Raw genomic sequence first — 23,417 nt, forward strand, 5'->3', positions numbered from 1 at the left:
CAAACCCGTAAGCAGTGAACCAAAGAAAAATATGCAACCTAGAAATAACCCTAAACAGCAAAATCTAAGCAAATAGATTTATGTTACATGCACTGGCACTTTCAAAGTGCTGCAGCACAAGTCGTTATGTACCTGAAAGGATGATGGTACAGAAACATAGCATAGAAAGATACAATCACCACACTCTGCTATGACAAGAATAAATACCATGTAGCCTGGGAACCTGATAATTTCTTCATTTACCTATTACTGTTGTAAATGCCAATATGCAATATTACTGTTGTTATAAACATTATTATTTTAGGAAAAGGGAGGAAAGTTTGTGATTGTCCCCCAGATAAATACCAATTAATCACATGTACCGGGTGAAGCAAAGATATTTATATTAATTTCACCTGCACCTTTGGCATTTTAGGGCTTCCACTTAATGGAGTCAGGAGAGTCTTGTATCATTGATATGGTTTTTCACTCCAGAAATAAGAAGTTCTCTTTAAATGGTGAATTTAGAAGTGCTGTCTGTTTTTTAGACTGAGTCCTGATGGCTTCCCAATCCCACTGAAGGATGAGATGTAGTTTCATGCCAGTTGTCCTCTGTCCTCTCCTCCCTCTTCCCACACGACACACACTTTGATACCTTGACTTCAAGGTGCCCTGAATGACCGAGGAACTGAAGCTCCAGGAGCCGTTGATCACACACTTGTCACAGACGTAACATGACCAGGGAATATCCTCCAAGTCTCTGTGTTGATTGCCCACAGTTTAGAGCAGATTCTTGGAGAAACAGCTGACAGGAGAAATGTATTGCTTTCATAAATACAACATGCAACTACACCGAGACATGAGAAATTCTGCATGTTTATTTTATCCACGGAAAATTTTGTAAGTACCTGGCAGGTGCACAAGATTTCTAATCTGAACATCTTTTAAACAACAGTAAAGCATAACAAGACACAGCAGCATAAATCTGAAAAAGTCATACCAGGCACTAAGTTCTGATTTTGTGCTAAGCAGGTAAAACTGACTTAAAACATGGCAGATTTGCCATTGTGGTTAGGAAGCAAGTTGATTACTGCCTACTAGTACCTTCAAGAGGAAGAGATTTCTGAAAAGAGAAAACCCTTTGATATGGCAGGGGAGGTAGGAGAAGTTTTATCTCTTGAAGTCTTAAAGGTTTGGTAGCTAAATTAAAGCTAGGAGCACTTTTTAGAGTTATTTAGCATTATCCAGTGGGAGCAACCAACCTTAGAAGCTACAGATTCTCTTCTGCCTGAAGTCTTCAAAGGGCAACCGGATGAAATTTCAGTTCAAAGTGAGCTCACTGATTTAATGCCAGTAAAATGTGATCACCCAGGTCGTCACACAATTGGTAGAAAATGTGTCTGAAAGGGCCCTCAGGAGACCACTTTCCCATCTCTGATGAACCACTGGTAGCTGTGGATCAGCCACGGAGGGACAGTGCGCTAGTCCATTGCCTGCCCAAAGGCAGGATCCGTCTCTGCCATGCCATTCCTGATGGACACCTGCTCAGTATGGTTTTAAAAGTGCCAGCAATGGCAAATCAGCATCCTCCCTAGGCAATCTAGTCCTGCGCTTCACTGCCTTCACCCCACTCCTATGGCGACCCTCTCTTTCTGCAGGCTAAACCCATCCTTCCTGGCCCTACCCACAGCGGTCACAAAGAAGAGTTTATTCCCTTTTCCACAGCTCTGCTTTACATACTGAGACAGTTTTCTTTGGTCTTTTGTTCTTTAAGCTACACAGTCCAAGCTCCTTTAAATTTTCCAGGTCATGTTTCATTCTTGTGGCACACCTCCAACCTTTCTTCTCCGCTTTATTTTCAAATTGTGGAATTAAAACCGAGTGACTTTGCTGGTCCCTTCTAGCCCTAAAATATACAGATCTATGAACTGTGGAAAAATGAGCAAGTAGCAACAGGAGGAAGTAAATATAAAGGTAGAAATCTGAATGGGAACTTACAAACGATATCAGTTATTTCAGCTTTTCGTTGTGCTCCCATCTCTTAGTGGTGCTGTGCTCATGGGGGATTAAAGATCATATTAGTCTTTCCTCCTCACTGCACTGAAAACTTCAGTCCCGCCAAGGATGCAAGCTTTTGCAAGAACTGGAGAATCAAGGCCCAGGTGCTCCCTCCCTGTGCTGCCCACACAGAGCTATTTATAATATTTTCCTGACAAAACACTGCTGAGAATGAGCATTATGAGCAATCCACAGGCTGCATGAGCGTGTCCCCGGGAAGCGAAGTGTTGCTGTGAAGCGCTGCAGACCAGCCAAAGGGAATAGGAACTAAGGGGTTCGCTGTGCCTTCAGCTCTCCACTGGGTGGGGGACACAAACCACAGAGTCCCCGCTCGCCATCCCCACCGGCCACCCAGCCGCGCTGGGAAGCTGGAAAGCAGCAGAACTAAGAACCGCAAACGCTGCTTCCTTTGAGCCAAATGGATCCTCAACACGCAGCATCGTAGTAAAACCTGGGAAATGCTTCACCGACCTTTGACAAATAATATTCTACCAGTGACGTTATCCGCTGGTGGAGATGCTGGTGCACAAGCTCTGTTATGGTCCTCCATGGCTCCTTGTCCTTGCCCTGTACCTGTTACCAGTGCACGAACTAAGGCTCCAGCCCTCTCTCTTAGCTGTGTTAAAGCCTGAGACTGCTTTCACAGTGCCCATGAAACATCGCTGAGTGCAACAAGTTTCCAAAACAGGAACAGGAGTTGCAGGTTAAACCTTTTGTTTCACTGACTGCTGAGTAGCTCTGTGGTTAGTGCTCAGAAACGTAAAAAAAAAGAAAAAAGAAAAAAAGAAAACACCCTAAATGCAAATAATAGTTAGGACAGGAATAAACATCAGGGAACATCTTTATACTGCTGTGTAAACCTAATGTTCACCCTGATCTTGTGCAGTTCTGCTTCCTTCATCTCAAAAAGGGTGCGTGAAACAGGGAAAGTTCAGGGAAGGCATCACAAGCGATCAGAGACCTGGAACAGCTTTCCTGGACTAGACACCCAGACTCGGATACTTCTAAATATGCTCAGCTGCATGAGGTGTAAGCACCTCTGGATCTTTGCTGTCAAACACGTAAGCATCAGTCAAATTCAGATGTCTTCAGACTGTACATGGCAGAGAGGAAAACGTCTGAATCAGTAACTGAGAATTACATATCTGAATTCAGCCAGGGCTGGCCCTAGGTAAAGCACAGACAGTCTAAACTTTAGGATACAAGGTACCCTTGCTCCTGCTAGGTTACCAATGATCTTGACCATAGGCCGCAAGAGCACTCACCCTCACCCTTGAAGCTGATGCACAAGATAATGCTGATTTTGGTGGAGATGAGTTAAACACATAATGCTCTTGCTCCAGTGGAAGGATGTCCAGGAAGTTTTTCCTTTATCTCCATTTTTGCACATTTTAAAAATTGAGGTATATTACAATCATTCATAAAGTAGCTTTGCACTAATACTACCCTGGCTACAGGTAGCAGTGTTTCCACAATAACACGAGCTCAGCATGGGATGGATGATGCACCAGAGGAATTGGACAACCAGCCTGTGCCACAACTAGTCATTTCCAGTACCTGTTTAGCTTGTTTTACTGATGACTTTATTGATGTGTCTGCTAAAATTCTGACATAGCATTTATCAAATGAAATATACCCAGCAAATACAGATTCCCGTCTCAGTACTGTGCTGTACAAATGGCACAGTTCTCCCCTTGCTATGACTGTTTTGTGGCAGGAGTCACACCAGTTTGTTTGGCAAAAGGTCACTTTTTCTGCATATGTGGCCAGTGAAAGACTGCTGCCAACCTGGTGCTGTTAGAAGACCTATGAGACCAGTATACAAAACCTGGTTGTGCCAGCCTCCGGAGTAGTGGGTGCAGGGCTGGTGCCCAAATCTGAAGAAGGATGACAGAATTGGGGAACATGGAGTTAGAACTGAAGTGATCAAGGGGGGGCAGCTGCCTGCGAAGGAGATAGCAGAATGGGTGGGAATCTCTAGTTTGGAGAACGTTGGGGGGGTATGACCAAATCACAAAATCACAGAATCACAGAATAGTTGAGGTAGGAAGGGACCTCCGGAGGTCATCTGGTCCAACCCCCTGCTCAAGCAGGGTCAGCTCAAGCAGGGAGCTCTCATCATGAAGGCAGCAGATAAGCTGAACGCACGGCAGCCACCCACCGATACTAGAACTGCAGGGCACTTGAAAACTGCAGGAAATGAATCTAAAACAGGGAAAAGTGCTTCTTTTATAGGGAAGGTAGTGAGCTTCTGGAGCTTATTGTCACAATAGGTTATGAAGGGGGACAGCATCAGGGAGTTTAAAAGGGGATTAGACAAATTAAGGGGCAACAGGTCCATAAACAGATATTCTAGGGAATAGTCAGGGAGGTGACTGCTAGTATCACTAATACAACAATAATAGAAGCTGGGACAGCAGCAGGGGAATGGACTTCAGAAATTATCCAGGCTCAATTATCCTCATTGTAAGAGGGGGACTTTAATTTTTAACAAAGATCACTCTCTCTGTGATCTATCTGTCTTCATGCACATATCTCTCACTGTGTATCATTTTCCATTTTTCCAATTAATCCTTCCTTACTTTGTTCATTATAGGAATATACTCAAGTTTTTGTTCTTTCTTGGTTAACATGTAACTTCTATATGTATAGCCTCTTCCATTCAGGGATATTAAAGTACTTCATCAAACAGAGGCAATTTATCTTGCTGCGCTTCTGGCAAGCACAGCATGTGCGTGTGTTCCCTAGGAAAATAAATAATGGGGTTTTGTTAAAGACTCAGTGGCACATATTGGGCTTCCTATATTTCCATCAGCAGAGAGCAGCAAAATACAAAACCAGCTGCTGTTCACAGTCCTCAGGTGTCAAGCATAGGATGATGTCTGTACGTAAATAATTCGCAAATCCTCTGGGTCTGCCCCACAGGCTGGGTCCTGGGGGTGTCTCTGAGGAGCGGCAACAAGCCACACTAGCCCTTGAGGTCTTCCTAGCGGTATCTGCCCATCTCTCCTTTGCCACCTGCTCACCCTGAGGTCTCTGCATGCCCAGCATCCTTTTGAGTGATGAAGGTGTCTCCTTCTCTCATCCGAGCTATCTGCTGGGACAGACCTGCACCGTGGTGCCTCTTGCTCCTTCTCGCTAAAGGCCAGCAGTGTCCCCTGAGCTGGGCAAGCTGCTGAGCTGCTCTGCTGGGCAGCGGAGGGGAAGAGCTGGGCCCAGAAAAGCTCTTTTTTACTGTCACCAGAGCTGGCAGCCAAGAGCGATCCAAGAGTTTGGGCATGTAATCACTGATTTCATTTTTAACAACCACCTTCAAAATCCTCCTCAATTTTTTAAACAACAAAAATATTGATGGATAGAACAATTAAGTATTTGAAGTGAAAGATCTGAAGTGACAGCATCTTTCCAAGATAAGATATATCTCCACTTTATCCCCTTCCTTTTATCTGCATCAAGGAAATCCCCTGCTTTACACTCTATTTTAAAGTGTATTAAGTAATTTTTGCAGGGAAAAGAACAAAAGATTAGATATTCTCTCAGGGACCCTGGGATTATCACTGCTGTTCTCGTAGCCAAACACTGATTTATTTCTAAAGGACTCCAAGGCTGAGATACAGCTCCAGTGTGATTAATGCAGTAATGCAGTATTGCTGTTGCTTGTAACAGACCACAGGCTTTGTAATGAGTTTGCAGAGCCTCAGGTCTGAGGCTTGTCAGGCTTTCTCTGTCTGAATTTGTCTTGACCTGCCTGCATCTTTGTTTTTACTGGATTTAGCAGTAACAGCAATTTTTATTCTGACCAGGTGGCTATGGCTATTTTGTTTTACTTTTGCTAATCACTGTATGGTGAAACCCTAGTTTATCATTTCATACAGACAGTAGTAACAAGTGGTTATTCTGTGTGGAAAGAGATATTTATGACTCTAACATAATGAGGTAGCATCGAGAAATACAGATTCGGCTTGATAGCAGAGGCCTTGAGAAGCAGAGACTAAGGATGCAGCGTAGAGGAGTGCTGGCAGGAGATGATGAGAGATGGGGCACAGGCTGGCACCGGAGACCCCACATCTATAAACAACTCACCAGTTAAAGAAATGCAGACCAGTAGATGGACGGAAACATTTATTAGCGTTAACAAAGAGAACAAAGAACAAATATCTAACGCGAAAAATGCACCACATACAGGAAATTTGCATGTATCACGGACTTGCAGACTAGTGAAGAGAGAGCAAGGGGTAAAAGCATGTTAGCAAAGATAAAAATGACCTAAGCTGGAACCTGGAGTGAGGAAGAAGAAACCATCAGCATCACTATCATATTCCCCTCTGTGAAGGACTCCAGTTGTCGATGATTCGTTGTAACATCCCACCCCCCACCAGACTGAAGCCCTCAACATGAGGACCCAGAGGAGCAGTGAAGGCATGAGTAAAACCCCAGGAAAAAAGGGGAAGAAACTAGGAACTGTGTGCATAACAATATTAACTGGATTATTATTATTGAGATTCTTTTTTCTGTAGAGAAGTATCCGTTTCTTTATTTTTCTTTCTTTTTTCAGTAACGATTAGATCTGGACTAACAGTGATTGTTGTGTTAGACTGTTAAGATCTCAGTTATACTGACAACAAATTCTTGGCTTTATATGTAAGCGTGTGTCCTTTTTGCCCACAAGCAAGACTCTGAGCGTCTTGACCCCCACAGCGTTTCGGAGCAGGTGGGACACCATCGGGTAGATGGGTTCAGCACACCCTGAAGTCACTGCCCTAGAGCTGCTGGGCTGAGCCTGCCCCTGGGAAGGAGCACCTGGAGCAAGAGGTGAGGTGTCCCTGACGTGATGTGCTGGGACAGCGAGAAACGTCTCTGCCGTCTGCCCCAGGGCAGCCAGCTCACCACAGCTCACCGTGGGGTGGGAGCTCACAAGGAGACTCTCGATCTCAGGCCCCAGAGACAACTTGCACAAGGCAAGTCAGCTGGATGGAGCAAATGTGGGTGCACCCACCCACCTGTCCCATCAAGAAAAGGGATACTGGTAGGACTAAAGTGAGAGGGAGAGTTTCCCCATCTTCTGCACTGAGCATCACGTGTACAAGTACATCTTCATGGACACAGGACACATGTTCACGTGGCTTGCACTGAAAAGGCTTTCTGGGGAGATCTAGAGAACTGCAGAACCAGGGATGTGAGATCTGTGCAGGACAAGGTTGCAGAAAACAGTAAAGGATTGAATCAACCGTCCTTGGATAAGCATGCGATACTGGGGAAGTGTCAGCACGGCTCTTATAACATGGAGACAAGCCTCCCTAGTATATCGAAAGTCTTCAAAGGACTGGAAAAGATTCTGGATGAGGCAGATCCAGCTGATCGACTCTACTTGGAGTCCCAAAGGCTCTGAATAAGGCACCCACCAAAGGTCATCAAACAAGCAGTCATCAGGCAAGTGAAGTCCCTCATACTAGTAAATAATTGAATCATAAGATAAATGGCTATTCTTTACAGTGAACCCCTGCAGGCATCTGTACTGGAGCTTGTCCTTTTCAATTTATTTTATCTGGGAAAAGGAGGGAAAACAACAGGGTGACCAAGTTTGCTGATGATACTAAATTACTCAAGAAAAAGGAGGACCAGCTGAGGAAATCTGCAGAAGAGCCTAATAAGACTGAGTCACTGTAGAATACAACAGATACAAATCAGTTTAGATAAATGTAAAGTGATGCAGTTGAGGAAAAAAACCCAGAATACTAGATAGAAAATGACGGGCTCATGGCTAACAATTCTCTCTCAGGAAGAAGCTGTCACAGTTCTGACGGTTTTATGACTACATCATTTCAGTGATCAGCAGTGCCCAAAACCAAAACAGGTATTAGAAATTCCTTGCAAAGGAGTAGAAAACAAAGCAAAAATGTCATTATGTGTCTGGGACGCTGCTGCAGTTGTGGCTCCTTCGGGGAAGGGAAACACGTGCCGCAAGACATGAGCAGACAGTGGCTCTCCAGCATGGAAACGAGGCAGCTGAGGGGAGATGTGATAGAGGTGACAACAGCACAGAGAAGACGAATGGGGAATAATTGCTCACTGTCATTTCCAATAGGAGAGCGAGAAGCATGAAAAAATGAAAACAGTACATGGCTGGTTCGGAGTGAACATACCGAGGTCGTTCTTCACACACCGTGTAATTAGACTGCGGAAATCACTAAAACAGGGTCTTGTGGAGCTGAAAGTGTTCATGAGTGACACCTAGAAAGATGAGCTCCTCAGGCGAGTGGGTTCATCACCAAAAATCAGGGCTGTGATTGAACCTGTGTGGTTTCAGAGCGAAGGTTCTGCCTGTCAGCTGCAACAGGGTAGGGACTTCCCGAGGGGTCCTGTGATCAAACCTTGCATTTAGGTTCAATTATAGTGTTCAGGTCTTTGCAACAGGCTTATTGTTTCCTCACCTCAGATGGCATTTATTTTTTTATTTAGGAGTTACTATTCTTTCTTCTGAGACAATAGCACTTATTTCTGTATCTTCATTTTTGAAATGAGCATTTGAGCTTTTGTATTTATTTCTCAGTGTATGGTAGAATCCTGGATTTGGCCTTTCTTGGCTCTTTTATCTCATGCAACAAGGTACAGCAAATTAAAACAGTACGGTAAAAGGAGAGTAGAGGGAAAAGGGCTTGTTACAAATAGCCAAGGCTGATCAGAGATCTGTCTTTCAAAATAAACTACTTGATTGTCTCCCCAGGCAAGAGATGGTGACTTGCAAGAGAAGCTGGGCACAGCTGGTTGTCACTAAACCACTGCTCCTAAGGCAATACATGCTGGCAGAAGCTAAACCTCGTTAAGCATATTAGTGCTTTCAAGTGCCAGCATCTGTGTTAGAAGATTTTCCTATTAAAGCTGACCCCAGAATGTTACTGCACTGAGTGTTTTTAAGGTCTTACAGGGGTCTTGGAGGCTATTTTGAGTGGTAAGCTTCTTTTCTTTTATTTATTGAGTATATTGTTACTATGCAGATTAGTTACTTCCTTAGCATCAGGTTTATGTGTATGTTTCTGCAGTTCAATAGCTGCTGTTTTCTCTTATATCACTTTATATTGTTTTTAATGTTGTAAGCAGTATGTCTTCTTCCTGTGCTTTGCAAAATACTTCTTAAAAGTGGTGGTTCTACACTGTCCTGTATTGACTAGGAATGTGAGGGAGTAGCATTCCTCTAATAAATGAGTCCAGAAGACCTATTATCTTCTGGATAGGGAAGAGTGGCCAAGACACTCTAACATGAAGCTGTCTCCTGTTACTGAAGTCTCTTCTCGTTTGAAGACCTTAGTTTTGGCTCTGTAATGACGATGAGTTGCAGATGAACCAAAGAAAATGCCTTCTTTTGATCTATTCCTGAAAACAAGGTGGGCCTATTGCAGTTAGTGGCCTAAGCAAAGTGTCAGTGTGTTAGTGTCTTTCATCGCTCTATCTGAACTGCTAGCTAAAAAGCATCCCTAGTTAGGGGTTGTCTAGCTTGCATGAAGCTTTGGCTCTGAAAGCTCTGAACTTAAATAGTGGGGTGGCTTATTGTAAAAAGGAATCCAACTTGAATGGCTCTAATGTGGCATTGTCTTGCTGATCATGGTGTCTCATGGGATCTCGGAGGCTGATTAGCAAACAAAAAAGCCCCAGTGCTGACTGAGGAGATGGTGCCAGGTTGTCTGGGGTAACACCTGGATGACCTTGCAGCCTTTCTTTGGAGCACTGTGCTGTATGTCCTTGGTGCTGTGAATTGCTAACAACCTGCTGGTGTCATCCTGGGTGCCTTGCCTGTGCAGCCCCCCTGTTACTGCTGCTCTTGGTAAAGCCTGTCCTCTGCTGTCCTCTTGCCTGTGCAGCTTTGCTGTTCTCCTGCCTCTGCGGAGATGGCAGTGGGGCAGGTGCTGCTTGTGCTGCTGACTGCCTCCATCGTGACTGCCACCCGGGACCTGCTGCTGAACACGTGCATGGATGCTAAGCACCACAAAACCAAGCCTGGCCCAGAGGGGCTGCTGCATGGCCAGGTATGATGCTGCTGTTGTGGTGATGTTTCTGTCCAACCATCACTCCTGCAGGCTAGGATGTCAGGTGGGATCATCTGGGTCCCCTCTGCTCACCTTCCCAGACCAAAGAGGCTGGTGTGGAGCTTTGGGCTTAGCAACCTCTTTTCTGGGGAAGATGGCCTGTGCTGCATATGAGGCTGGTTTTTGCTGAAAGAAAGGGGCAAACAAGGTTACAGCAGATGGGGTAGTGGTTACTTCTGCCACAGATGTGGTGATTTCTCATGTTAGCTCAATTTTGATTTTTTGCCAGGAAGCCACTTTTGTCAATGCTTGGTGACCTGAGATAAGTGAGATAAATGATGGCAAGAAAAGACCATCTTTTCTGCTCCCTCTGTGTTAGAGCTGCTTCTTTCTCACCGGGAGCTTTGTTCCCCAGCCCTTGTGGGGACAGGCCTAACAGCCAGTCAGGCTCCAGCAGGTGGGAGCTCTTGTTTCTGTTCTGTGGTATTGATCCTGCATGTGATCTAGGCTAGGATCTGACCTTCATGGTCCCCATCCTGCTCTCTTTCTAACTCCATCTTGTTGTAGCCCTAAGCTCTTCAGTCTGAAGTGCCCTTGGCTTGCTGCAGAAGAGCAAATGCTGTTGCTGCTTAACTGCTCTTGCTGGAGGCAGTGCAGGGAGCTGGCACCTGCAGCAGCTTCTGGCTGCCTTGAGCTGCTGCCTGGCCTTCCTGATGGACCTGTCCCCTGCTCCATTGCAGTGTTCCCCCTGGAAGGACAACGCCTGCTGCACAGCCAACACCAGCTCAGAAGCCCACAAGGACCAGTCCTACCTCTACAACTTCAACTGGAACCACTGTGGGGTGATGCCACCCAAGTGCAAGCGGCACTTCATCCAGGACACGTGCTTGTATGAGTGTTCACCCAACCTGGGTCCTTGGATTGACAAGGTAGGGGTCAGCTCTGCTGTTGTTGAAGGCAATGGACCTAGTGCTGGTCCCATGATATGTTACATGCTGGTGCCCTGTATGTCATGCTGTTGCCTGCCTGGGTGTTGGCTGGGATGTGTGCTCTCCAAGGATGCTGAGTCTTTCCACCTGATAGGTAGATTAGCACAGGATTTTGCTAGCCTCTACTTAGGTACACAAACTGATGTAAAAAATGCTCCTTATCAAGGTATGTCTACTGGGACTGAAACTTCTTGGGGGTCAGCTCTGGAGCTCAGGGGAAAGGCCTGGGAGGGGATTCAGATGAACTCTGGGGCTGTGGAGGGCCACCATCAATGTGCATGGCCCTTTTCTCTTGGAGGCTGACAGCAGCTGGCGTCGGGAGAGGATTCTCAATGTGCCACTCTGCAAAGAGGACTGCGAGGAGTGGTGGGAGGATTGCAAAGACTATGTCACCTGCAAAGAGAACTGGCACAAGGGCTGGAACTGGGCAACAGGTTAGTGGGCTCTGTGGAGCAAGCCTTTCCTCACCCCTGCAAACAAAAACCTGGGAGTGTCATTGCTGCCTGCCCAGCAGTCAAAGCCAAGACACCCAGTTGCTCTCATTTGGCTTGGGGGGGGTCAGACTAGAAGGTGGCCAAGCCACCAGCTGACATGCAGCGATGGCCTGTGGGCAGACTGTAACCTGGTGGCCCACCTGCATGGAAGGAAGGAACTGAAATGTGCTCACTCATGAGGGTCTCTCTGGTGCTGTCTGTCCTCAGGAACAAACCGTTGCCCTTGGGGCTCCATGTGCAGGCCCTTCTCCCACGTCTTCCCCCGACCAGCTGACCTGTGTGAGAAGATCTGGTCCAACTCCTACAAATACACCACGGAGCACCGGGGCAGTGGGCGCTGCATCCAGATGTGGTTTGATCCTGCCCGGGGAAACCCCAATGTGCTTGTGGCAAAATACTATGCTTGGAAGAAGAGATCCTCTCCTGCTTGGACGAAGAACGTGACTCCTGCTGAGACTGGCAAAGCAGTGTGTGTTTTGCCATGGCCTGCCCTGGTCCTGCTGCCTCTTGCCCTCGTGATGCTCCCCTAGGGACCTGGGAGCTGTTGGCCCTGCAGATGGTGGGGGATCCCTCTAATGGCTTGTCCAAAGGCCTTGGCTGCACAAGCTGCCCTACAAGAAGAGATGGCATGGATAACACTTAGGTCTGCCTGTATTGTTTGTACACGCCAGTAAGTGTTTGACACAAATTTTGTTGTTGTTGGACCTTGATATCTGCCTCCACTTAAGGTTAGTGGTGAAAGATGTTATTTCCCTGCCATTCTATGAAGGAAGTCCTACACTTTGCTCTGATGTACGGTGTGTTGCTCCTTCAGCACATCTGTTCCCACCCAAAACTGACCTCCTGTCCCTAGGACAGGCTCTGACAGCTGTGCTCTGGCTTGGCAGTGCTTGTTCATGGTCCTCAGATGAGCTCTGGCGTTGGGTTTCTCAGACTCCTCCCCTGCTCCCTGGAGGGTGGGGAGTGATAATAAAAGTATTCTTAATCAGCCTTGCTCTACTGAACTGGAAATCAATATTATTGAGGAAGTGGCACATCTCCAGGGGTGAAGCAAGACAGCTGTTCTGACCTGCACAGGGTTTTTTATAAATGAAGAAACCAGTCTGGGAGTGGGACAGTTGCAGCCTTACCTCACGGGCCCTGAGAGATCCTTAGCTGTGTGATCTTCTGTGTGTGGATTTCTGGAGCTAAATGCAAATTGCTGTTACAGCTCACAGCAGCTTAAATCTGTTTTCCAGCCCAGGGAATGTGTCTGTGAGGAATATCTTACTATAACTGTCCTAGTCCTGCAGCTGTTCAAACAGATGTACTCTGAAAGCTCCCTTTGCACAGCTGTAGTGAAGGTCAGGTCGACTCGTATGGCTTTCCTCCCCCGCCCGCGACCTGGTTTTGGTTGTATGTCTGTGGCACTTCAAAACCTTCTTTTCTGCTGTGGGGTAACAGTTCACAACCTCCCACATGAGCTTTTCAGGCTTCATAAGTAGCTGTGTAAAGGCTCACTGCTTGTGTTGATTTTTTTTTTTTTTCCTTTTTTCTTCTCTCCCCTATTCCGAAAAGGAAACAAAAGTCCCTGGCACAATTTTAGCAACTTGTGAAATGCAGTTGGGTGGGGGAGTAATGGGGAAGTGCTCAGGGGTGCTTAGGTTAGGCAAAGTCCACAACTATCTAGTCTTTAGAGCTTTATCCTGCTTCAACAGCTTTAAGGAATCTTTAAACCAAGGCAGCTATTCCTAGCAGTATTTCTGTTTTATTGATCTATGCGTTTCTATCTGTGCACCCTGCACTGCAGCTGATGACTTATTTGTTGCCTTATGATGAGACACAGGCACTCTTTTTTCCTAGCTTGAACGTGTTGCCTGCTGAAGCTATTCTAGGATCCTGGCTCAAAAAAGGGTGTGTGGGGGGGAAGTGGGGGAGGGTTGGTGTGTGCTGGGGTGTGTGTGTGGTTTTTGTGTGTGGTTTTTTTTTTTTTTTTTTTTTTCCTCTCCTCAAAGCAAAGCAGTTTTGTTTTTTAAAATCTTTGACTGTAGCCACTTGCTCCCTGGGCACTTCACTAGTTCTGCTGGGGCTGTTCCCATGCATGTCAATAGTAAGAGCATTTTACCTATTGCAAGTGATTGCATGAAATCTGGGTCTTCTGTAGAGGAAGCAAATGGGTCTGCAACTGCAGTTTACTTCTTTTTCCCTCTGCCCCTTGATTCTTGCTGGAAGAGGATTGCACAGTCATGGTTGCCAACAGCAGCCTGGCTGTTCTCATTTCCTAGGCTGGGCTGCACTTCCTCACCTCCACTGTGTGAGGTGGAGAGAGATGGGTACAGGAGGGATCTGTGCACTGCAGAGCATCCAAACTGCAGCATGTCATCATGGAGCAGCACTGACCTGCAAGACTTTGGTGTTAATCCTGACAGCAGCCCTGGGGTGGCAGATAGGCACAACTGGCTCTTCATCCTCTTTTCTGCTTATGTTGTGGTGTTTGTGGGGAACTGCACAACCCTGTTTGCTACCAGGTTGGATCTGAACCTCTGCAAGCCTATGTGCAAATTTCTACCCATACTGGTCATGACTGATTTGAGTTTGTCTCTGGTGCCACCTGTGCAGAGCATCTTGTGGTTTGATGCCAGAGAGATTAGCCTTGATGCTCACTTTGCATTTACTTATATTTTCTCATTCTTTCTCTTTATCATTGCATTAGGATTTCCTTGTGCTAGGGATTTTTTTGGATGGAGGCGTCAGTTTTTGCTTGTAAAATCCATTGAGCTATAGTGATTTGCAGTGCCTAATGACAGGTGGAAAAGCTAGCCATGTGAACAGTGAACAAGTCAATGTTACTGCTTGAGCAGGGATAATTCATTGCATGCTACAGAAAACCTCTGCTTTAGTGAAGCTGTGCTAGAGATAAGACATTTCAGCAGACAAAGCTGATTAGATCAGCTGTCCATCAGTTATCACAAGTGCAGTTCATCTGCTCAGCCCTGAACTGAGCTAAAAGGTCATAACCTTCACCTGCTCTAATCTCTATATTTGAATGCTCCTTGTGATAGTTTGACTTTGCAATAATTCATGCATTAATCCTAGCATGCTGAATACAACCCTTCACTCATTTTCACTGACTTTTTTTTTTTTTAAAGGAAACTTCTAAGCCCAGAAATGGGTAGAACTGAACAGAATTTTACAGATAGCAGAGATAGCCAGCTGAAAAAGGCTTAGCTGCTTAACTATTTGAATAGTCACTACCCACAGCTGCACAGGGGCAGGGAAGTGCTGATTTCACATGATATATTGAAACTTCTGCCCATCAGACTGGCCCAACAGTGCCTCATTGTCTTTGTCTACCCTCTTCTGTCTCTTACTGTCACACTGGGGTGAGCCAGGCCATGGAGCTCTCTGTGCTAGAGCTGCTGTGAGTATTGATGCGGACTGATATGCACATAGTCATACTTCATGTTCTCCTTATGTGAGTCATTCACTTAACTAGAGCTACCATTACTTTTCCTCTCCCTGCCTAATGCACTTGTGTTGGTCTAATGGCTCTCGGAGAACATGAGGGGCAGAGGAGTTCTGCCCTCTCTCCACTGATCTCATCAGAGCTCATTTTGGCTGGCACCATCTTTCAGTTAAAATGGTGAATTAGTTTGGCTATTTCTGTAGTTTCCTCAGCTGCCAGCTTTCCTCCTGGCTCTCCTCCACATTACATGCTTGGTGCACACACCCTGTGTAGTGCACTTCAATATGATAAATAGTAGTTCCTCCTGTTTGCCTTAATGGGCTTTCACTGTTTCCATGCGCTCTTGTGTGTCCTTTTTTGTGAATGCTTTGGGGCCAGGGACTACCTCCTGCTATGGTTTGTGTTGATGCCCTGGTCTAACACCAAAAATAGCTGCAGTACTGGCTTTGCTGCCAGAAGGTGTAACCACATGTTGCTAAACATTACCCATACCCCATACTGGGATTTAATGTTGGCTTATTTGCATGTTAGTTTGAAAGGGGAGGTTATCCATGTTGAGTAACTCTGACTCGTACTCATTTCGGCACTTGTACTCTGGTCACCTCAGCATGCACAAAAAGCTAAGCTAAACAGCAGCCCATGCTGGCAGGGCTTATTGTTTCTCCACCTCTGTCACTTGCTGAAGCAGGATAGTTTGAGGGCTCAGACCCCAGAGGAAAGGGGGCCATGAATGACAGATGTGAGTCAGCATGGGGAGGGCACAGCAAAGCTCCTTAGAAGAAAATGTGAAGTATGTGTCCCCTGTTTCATACTACATGACTCATATGTGTACAGGGAGCAGTGCAGTCAGCTGGACAAGGCAAAGAAAACTCTGCAGGGATGAGAGATGGTAAAGGAGACCTTAGACTGAAAATGATCTAAAAGATGCTCCTGTTGTGCACTGGTGGCTGTGGTGAATTTGACTGTAGTCATGGTGCAAGGCTATAATTAGCACAGGCAAATGGGGCCAAGCCTTCCACCAGTAAGTAGCTCATGCAGGAGGACTGGCAGGCTGAAATAGGATGGACAAGGACCTAAAATGCAGTCCTCACCCTGCCAGGTGTGGGGGCTAATGCAGGTACTGGGGCCACAACTTCCCTCTTGGTCCTTGAGGATACAGAGGGGTAGACCAATACTGAATGCTGGGAAGGTCAGTGTGTCATTTCCTCTGCCACCAAGTGTGTATGAACTTGAATCAGTCCTGGATCTCATGGCTGTGCTGGACTGACCACTGCAAGCCTCTCTTCAAACATCCTGGGCAGCAGTACGCTGTGGGCCTGGCGAGGAAAGGGTTCGGCTGTGGTTTGCGTCTCTAACCACACTGCAGGGATGACTGGGACTTGCATCTCCCTCCTGCTTTGTGGCCCTCTAGGAACCTTCTGGCAGACTTGTTAAATACCCCCAGGTCCCTGCTCTTAGGCAGCTGATCCCTCCTCCTGTGGCTCCATATCTCCACCTCCAGCAGAGGACCCTTGTTCCTTGCAGGAGCAGGGCACAGGTGAGAGCTTTGGGGTCAGATCACCCTCCTGTGTTTGGGGGATTGGCTCAGGCTGTGTTACAGACTTGGCTGGAGAAAGGAGCCCTGTTGTATTCTGGTTTTGCTGCTTTTCTTTGTCTCCCCTTGCCATGCAGAATACAAACTCCTGTGAGCTTTGTGGATTGTTCATGATGCTCTCAGCGAAAATGAATTTATCCATAAAGAGGAACAAGACTGCTGTTTGGGGGGATGCAAACATGGAAATACCCTAGCCTATAGTACTTTAGCCCTGTTAACAACTTGGCAGTGGAGGCAGAGGAAGTGCAACTGTCCTTTGTAGCCATGTCCCTCTGCACTCAGCTCTGAGCTCTGGCATCCCTGTGGCCATCAGCAGCCTTTCTTTAGGGTATGTAATGCTTTTTCAGCAGCTATGGGAAGAGGAGTAGTGCAACTGCCCTGCCCTGGGAGAGCTCTGTAATCAACTGAGTGCAGTGGGAAGGCAAGGAAGGGTCCAGGTGTTGTAAATCCATGTCCCAAATGCTCCGCTGGAGATGTTGTCTCTATTCCTGGCAGGCACTAGTATGCCAAGTGCCCAAGATTTGTTGCTGGGAAACAGCTGCTGAGCTTAAACCCCCCTCTGAAACTGAACCAGGAGAAGCTCGCAGATCTAGCTTGCAGCCTAGATCCTGAATTCCTTGTCAAAGTTGCTTTGTGCTGTCTATAGAGGCAGCCTGGTAGAGATGCATCTTCCAGACCAGCTCCTGAGTACTTGACAAGAAGAAACCACATTGACCTTCTCAAAATTCACCTCCCCAGCCATGCTTTTTTGCATTGCCACTGCCCAGGGTACATATCCTGGGTCTCCTTTCACCCCTGCCTCAAGAGGCTGTGATTGCAACACTGTCGTAAGAGCATGTGCTGCAATGAGTCCCATTCTTCTAGTCCTTGTCCCCATCTCTAACATGTGGCACCTCCTGCCCTGAGCAGTGTTTAGCCTTCAGGTATGGTGAGGTTGAGAGCAGAACTTCTCCCAAAAAGGGAAGGAAAAGCACTGAGTGGAGAGATGTTGTAGCGCTGGCAGTCACTCCTGCCTTGGATCCACTGCCCCATCCTCTGGCACCCTTGGTAGTCATGACTACACCTGAAGATGGGGAAGATCCAAATCTCATTGCAGGAGGCATCCCCTGGTTATGCCTGGGATACTGCTACAAAGCAGGACAGTTGCACTTGCTTTACCTCCAAGTTGTTACCCTGGGCTGTAGTATTTTAGCCCTGTTATTTCCAGAGACACATCTCTGCCTCTCCTACCTGGGAAGCAGGTTGACAGAGGTGGCTGCAGCTGGAGCAGTGCCCCCAGTCATGAGCTGCAGGAGGAAAACAAGCAAGCAGCTGACTGAACAGAGCTGCTGTCTGCCACAATCCCAGAATCACAGGATTGCAGAATCAAAGAACCATGTATGTTGGGAGGGACCTCTGGAGGTCTCTGGTCCAGCTCTCCATTCAAAGTACTGTCCCTTGGAGGAGGCTGCTCAGGACTGTATCCAGCTGAGCTTTGAATGTGTTCAAAAACAGATGCAGCAGCATGTCTGGGCTCCTCTCCCAGTGTTTGACCACCTGCCTGGGGAAAAGCATTTCCTTATAGCAAATGGGAATTTCCCCTGCTCCAGCTTGTGCTGTTGCCTCTCACCCTGTCCCTAGGCCCCTCCAAGGAGATGCCCAGCTCCAAAAAGCAGTTGCCAGGGGGGATGAGACCCCCTCCTCTCCTGCTGCTCAGACCCTCCTCTCAGCCTCTCTTGTGTCCTGGGCTCCAGCCCTGACCTGTGTGGGACTGCAATAGGCTGGCTGCAGCCTGGTACTGGGGGACCCAGACTGGGTCTGGTGTCCAGATGTGGTCCCACCAGTGACGAGCAGGGGAGGAATCATGGCACTGGCCCCGCTGGCAGCACTCCTGCCAGCACAGCCCTGGTGGTAGCTGGCCACTCTGCTGTGAGCGCTCACGGCTGATTCATGGGCATCATGTCATCTGCCAGGACACCAGGTCCTTCCCTGCAAGCTGCTTCCTGGACAGTCTCTCCCACCCTACTTTGTCGCATAGGATTATTCCATCTCCAACACAGGAACTGGCATTTGCCTTCATTTACTCCTTGCAGTCCTGCCAGCCCGTGTCTCAGTGTGTCAAGGTCCTTCTGAGTAGCAGCCCTGCCATCTGTATGAGTCACTCCCCTGATTTTGTTATCAGCTGCAAACTTACAGTGCACTTCATCCCTTCATTGAGTGAGTAAAAAAGACTTTTTAAAGTGCTGACACACTACTGATCCCTGAGGGATGCCACCAATAACCCAGCTGCCAGTTCTGCTTTGTACTGCTACTCACGACCTGTTGATCCCAGTGGTACACAGTTTTCCACCAGCCTTATCACCCATATATCCAGCCCATAGCTCACCACTCTGTCTACAAGGATATTATGGGAAACTGAGTCAAAGGCCTTGCTAAAGTCAAAGTGGACATCATGCCCTGCTCTCCCCTTATGCATGCAGAGAGTCACCTCATCACAGGAGGCAGTCAGGCTGGTCAGGCATGAGGTGCCCTTGGTAAAATCATACTGGCTGTTCCCAGCCCCCTTCGTGTCCTCATGTGGCCAGACAGGGCTTCCCAGAAGATCTGTGCCACCACCTTCCCAGGCACTAACGTGAGCCTGGCCATGTGTGTCATCGAAGGGCACAGACCACGCATGTACAATCCCATCTGTCTCTCGGAAGGGAGACCGCTCTTTGTGGAGGAAGCATGTGCAGGTGCCAGCCTTTCGTGCTGGGAGATGAGAGAGGCTTTATAACTGTGGGGCCACGGTAGCCCCCAGTGACCAGAAATGCAGCAAACACAGGGTGGAGGGAGAGGCACAGTTCTAACAGCGACTCTGATTTTTCCAGTACTGATGTCTGCATGAATAAAACGTATTCTGGCTCCTTACAAGCCATGGCCATTTTAAAAGGAAAGAAAATCCATTTTCATGCCTTCTCCTTTGCCAGCCAAGTATCTGGGACCTATGTGAGTCACAGCCTCACCAGGAACTACGCCGCTCTGCTGTCAGTTGACAAATGCACATGCTTTTACAGGTTCTTGGATGTTTGCTTCCAGCAGGACAATTTTCCCATCCCTGGTAGGAGACAAAAAGCATTTCATGTCGTCTCCAAACTCTACCACCGTCTCCTACCCTCCTACTTTGCTCCTGGTTGGCATCCCTGGGCTGGAGAAGGAGCAGTTCTGGCTTGCCTTCCCCTTCGGCATGATGTATGCCATTGCTGTGCTGGGGAACATCACCCTTCTTGTCTTTATAAAGACAGAGCCAAGTCTGCATGAGCCCATGTACCTCTTCCTGGCCATGCTGGCCTTCACCGACCTCGTCGTCTCCACAGCCGCTCTACCCAAAATGCTCAGCATCTTCTGGCTGGGCTCTGGGGAGATTGGGTTTCTCTCCTGCCTTGTTCAGTTGTTCTTCATCCACGCCTTCTCGTCAGTGGAGTCAGGCGTGCTCATGGCCATGGCCTTGGATCGCTATGTTGCCATCTGCTACCCGCTCCGGCACTCCAGCATCCTCTCCGTGCCGGTGGTGGTGACCCTTGGGAGCCTGGTGCTGGCCCGCGGGGTCGTTCTGGTGAGTCCCTTCTGCTTCCTGCTCCGCAGATTGCCCTTCTGCCAGCGGCACATCATCTCCCACTCCTACTGCGAGCACATGGCTGTGGTGAAGCTGGCCTGTGGGGAGACCACAGTCAATGCCATTTACGGGCTGTTTGCGGCTTTTGTGGTGGTGGGGTTTGATGTGATCGTGATATTTGTGTCCTACACCACAATCCTGCAGGTAGTAACGAGGCTGCCATCCACAGAGGCAAGGCTCAAGGCCTTCAGCACTTGTGCATCCCATGTCTGTGTCATCTTGGCATTTTACACCCCTGCCCTCTTCACATTCCTCACCCACCGCTTTGGGCAGAGCGTCCCACACCCTCTCCATATCATGGTGGCCAATCTCTACCTGCTGCTGCCCCCCGTGTTAAACCCCATCGTTTATGGGGTGAGAACCAAACCGATCCGCGACAGAGTGGTCCTCCTCTTCCGGCAGAAGGCAACCTGACTCACCTCTCTGACTGCTTGCCTACTGAGAGCCGGTGGCTGCCACTGTGGTACCTGAGTGCTGCCGTGTTGCACCTCATTGCATGGGAAACACCTTCTAGGACCTTCCTAAAACTGTGTTTCACTGTTCCTGTCCTCACTGTGTGGGACTAGGTGTGAAGTGCCCCTGCATGTGTGTGTGTGTTTTACTCCATATGTGCAGACCCCCTGATTCTTCCCTCACATGCTGGTATTTGGGGAGGGGGCACTGATATTGCACAGTTATTTAAAAAATATACATATAACACCAAATATCCAATGGCTACTGATGTCCCATGACCACCTTCAGCTCTCTCTTTTGGTGGATTTGGGCAGACCTCTTTACAGTACCCTGCTTCCCTCCTGCTGTGCCATTCTGGGGGTGCCGAGCTGCCCAAGGAGGGCACCAGTTCCTCAGTGGTGCCCTGTGGGACCTGCGCAGCTCTGCTGCTTCCCCAGCAGCGCGACAGAGGGGACCGTTCCCACGCCTAAACTTCGCTGGGTGTAGAGTGAACCCGGGTTGGTGTCCTTGGGTTTCTGACCTTGCAGAGGTGGCTCAGGGTGCTGCTCAGACACTCCAGTGACATCCATCACAGCCGCTGAGTCCCATCACTGTGTCCACACGACACTTGGGGTATCTGATCTGCCGTTGCTAAGGGTGCAGCATCCACAGCATCATCTCCCTCCACTGCTCACAGCAAATGATGGCCTTGCCCACCTCTGAGGCTGAGGGACTGGACGATATTTTGCACCAGATTCTGTCACTCCCTGGGAGAGCCTGGCTGCAGCGAAGACACAGCCAGCTTCATCTGACCCCTCAGCCAAAGAGTTCTCAGCTCACCTGGCCACCCTGTCACTGAGGCAGGCGGGGACCATCCCCAGGCCCCCCTCCACCTCCCCTAGGGCATCCTGGGGGTGCCTCTGCCGTTATCGGCCACGAGGAAGGATCGCCAGTGCAGTGTGTGGTCGAGTGAGCAAGCCGGCTCCCCCCGGCTGGCCAGGCAAGCCAGAGACAAGCGGCACATGTTGCACCTGCGTGGGGAGGTGGCAGGAGCACGCTGGCCCTGTGGTTGGGGACCACGGCTCACACAGAGGGAGCAGCGGTTCCCCTCTGCTCCCTAACTAAAGCAGTGCTAGCTCCCAGCCTGACCCACACACAGCCAGACCATCAGGGGACATCACTCGTTTGAGACCTGGCTCTGCCCGCCTTGAAGGTAGAGGAGCCCTCGCCATATCCCGTACAGCCCTGTACAAGAGGTACAGCCCTGCCACCTGGTCCAGGGCCCGGCTTTGGGGATAAAATGTGCTGCAGGCTGTTGACTGCAGTCTCGGGAGGGACTAAGCTGACTGCTGCAGCTTGCCAGTTGTTTCCGAGCTGACTTTCCCACTCCCCAGGGCTGGCGTACGAATGCTAGGCTGCCCGTGGGGCTTTCTTAGAAGGGTTATAAGCAGCCCTGTGCTGGCAGACCCACGACTAAGGCTGCCTGTGACTTTCTCCTCTGTCTCAGAAGGTGCTTGCCTGGCAAGATTTGAGGAAGGGCTGGAGCACAAGGTGAAAGCATCACAGCTAGAGATATGAGCTCTTCCTGCTGCACCTTCACGCTAGATCCTGCAGCTGTATCTCTCGGCTCTCCCCTGACCGCAGAGGCTGTGAGCAAGCTCTGTGGCAGGTCTTCTCCCCACTTCCCATGCTCCTGCTAATTCCTGCCGTCAGCTGTGTTCTCATCTTCAGAGAAGTGGAGATCTTATTTGCGCAATGGATTCAGGTAACTGCCTGCTCTGCATGACGGTAGCTGAGGCTGCGGGGTGTTGCCAACTCCAACCTGCGGTGTGTCCTGTCTTCTTTGAGGGGGGCCTGATTTGGAGACAAATTTCCAATCCTGGTGAAAGCTCCTCCACTTACAGAGAAGTCACCCTATAGGTCAGCCAGGGATCCTGGGAGTGTGCTCCTGTCGTGGTTAATATTAAGTCTGCATTTCTAGGCTCAGACTTTCAGTTTTTACTCTCCAATCACTGACCCTTTTTTTCCTGCTGCTGTTGCGTCTGCAGGTTGGGAATCTCCTCTTTTCTGCATAGCTCTTCTGGACCATCATTTCTTAGAGTCAGTGAAATAAGTTGTCTGAGCTCTTGGAGCCCTTGGTCCAAGGCAGGAAGAGCACAGACTCCCCTCGATCTGAGGACACAGCAGCATGACCTCACTTTCCAGTCCCCCCACTTTGCTGCATTGAGTCATTTTATTTCATCGTAGGGTGCTTCCAAGCCGGCTGTGTTTGTTAGTTTTTACGGTGCTTTGGAGGCAGGTGTGTAAATGATTGCTGATGAGCTATCTGCTCTGTTAGAGCTGCAGCCTGAGATGCTCACCCTGGAGCTGCACACCAGCCACGGTCGACCAAAATCAGGGCTCTGCTTCGCACGTGGCTCCTGGGTCTTGTGAGCTAAGCTCGTGAGAGCTGCAAAGCAGGGGAACATCTTGCAGTGGGGGACGTCTGGCTCCATTTGCTCTCTGACAGACAAAGAAGGTAACGTGGAGTCGGCAGGGCACTGCTGTAGCTGCAACTGTGATGGGCTGAGGACACGGACAAGCAGAGGTTCATAACATCTCCTTTTGTCTCCCAATACTGGCAGAAGAAAGCCATGCTTCTGGGCAGACAAAGCCTTCTGCAGCTCTCACAGAGACACGAGGACACTGGAGCTGGGGAGCAGAGGCAGAATAAGGCTTGGAGGAGCCCCGTGCAGAGCGGTAAATCAGGAGCCCAGCACAGAGCAGGCTTC

At 48.6% G+C, this 23,417-nt stretch overlaps 2 protein-coding genes across 2 annotated transcripts; both read left to right on the top strand.

Annotated features, from left to right (window-relative positions):
• The first annotated feature begins 9,920 nt into the window (after nt 1-9,920).
• Nucleotides 9,921-12,071, top strand: LOC112993740 (folate receptor gamma-like). Its single transcript, XM_026117619.2, has 4 exons — nt 9,921-10,058; nt 10,799-10,987; nt 11,346-11,481; nt 11,749-12,071. The coding sequence occupies exons 1-4, from the start codon at nt 9,921-9,923 to the stop codon at nt 12,069-12,071; spliced, it is 786 nt and encodes a 261-aa protein (XP_025973404.1).
• A 7,609-nt stretch (nt 12,072-19,680) lies between these two features.
• Nucleotides 19,681-20,628, top strand: LOC112993745 (olfactory receptor 52R1-like). The gene has a single exon (XM_026117625.2). It carries the CDS (start codon nt 19,681-19,683, stop codon nt 20,626-20,628), a length of 948 nt encoding a protein of 315 aa, XP_025973410.2.
• Nucleotides 20,629-23,417: the final 2,789 nt, after the last annotated feature.

This window comes from Dromaius novaehollandiae, chromosome 1 (assembly GCF_036370855.1).
Source record: "Dromaius novaehollandiae isolate bDroNov1 chromosome 1, bDroNov1.hap1, whole genome shotgun sequence".
Lineage (NCBI taxonomy): Eukaryota > Metazoa > Chordata > Aves > Casuariiformes > Dromaiidae > Dromaius > Dromaius novaehollandiae.

Excerpts from the sequence above, each read along its gene's own strand:
- LOC112993740 (XM_026117619.2), top strand. The coding sequence starts at position 9,921 with ATGGCAGTGGGGCAGGTGCTGCTTGTGCTGCTGACTGCCTCCATCGTG. Across the intron at positions 10,988-11,345 it reads TGGGTCCTTGGATTGACAAG|GCTGACAGCAGCTGGCGTCG; the intron begins GTAGGGGTCAGC and ends TTTCTCTTGGAG. Across the intron at positions 11,482-11,748 it reads GGGCTGGAACTGGGCAACAG|GAACAAACCGTTGCCCTTGG; the intron begins GTTAGTGGGCTC and ends GTCTGTCCTCAG.
- LOC112993745 (XM_026117625.2), top strand. The coding sequence starts at position 19,681 with ATGTCGTCTCCAAACTCTACCACCGTCTCCTACCCTCCTACTTTGCTC.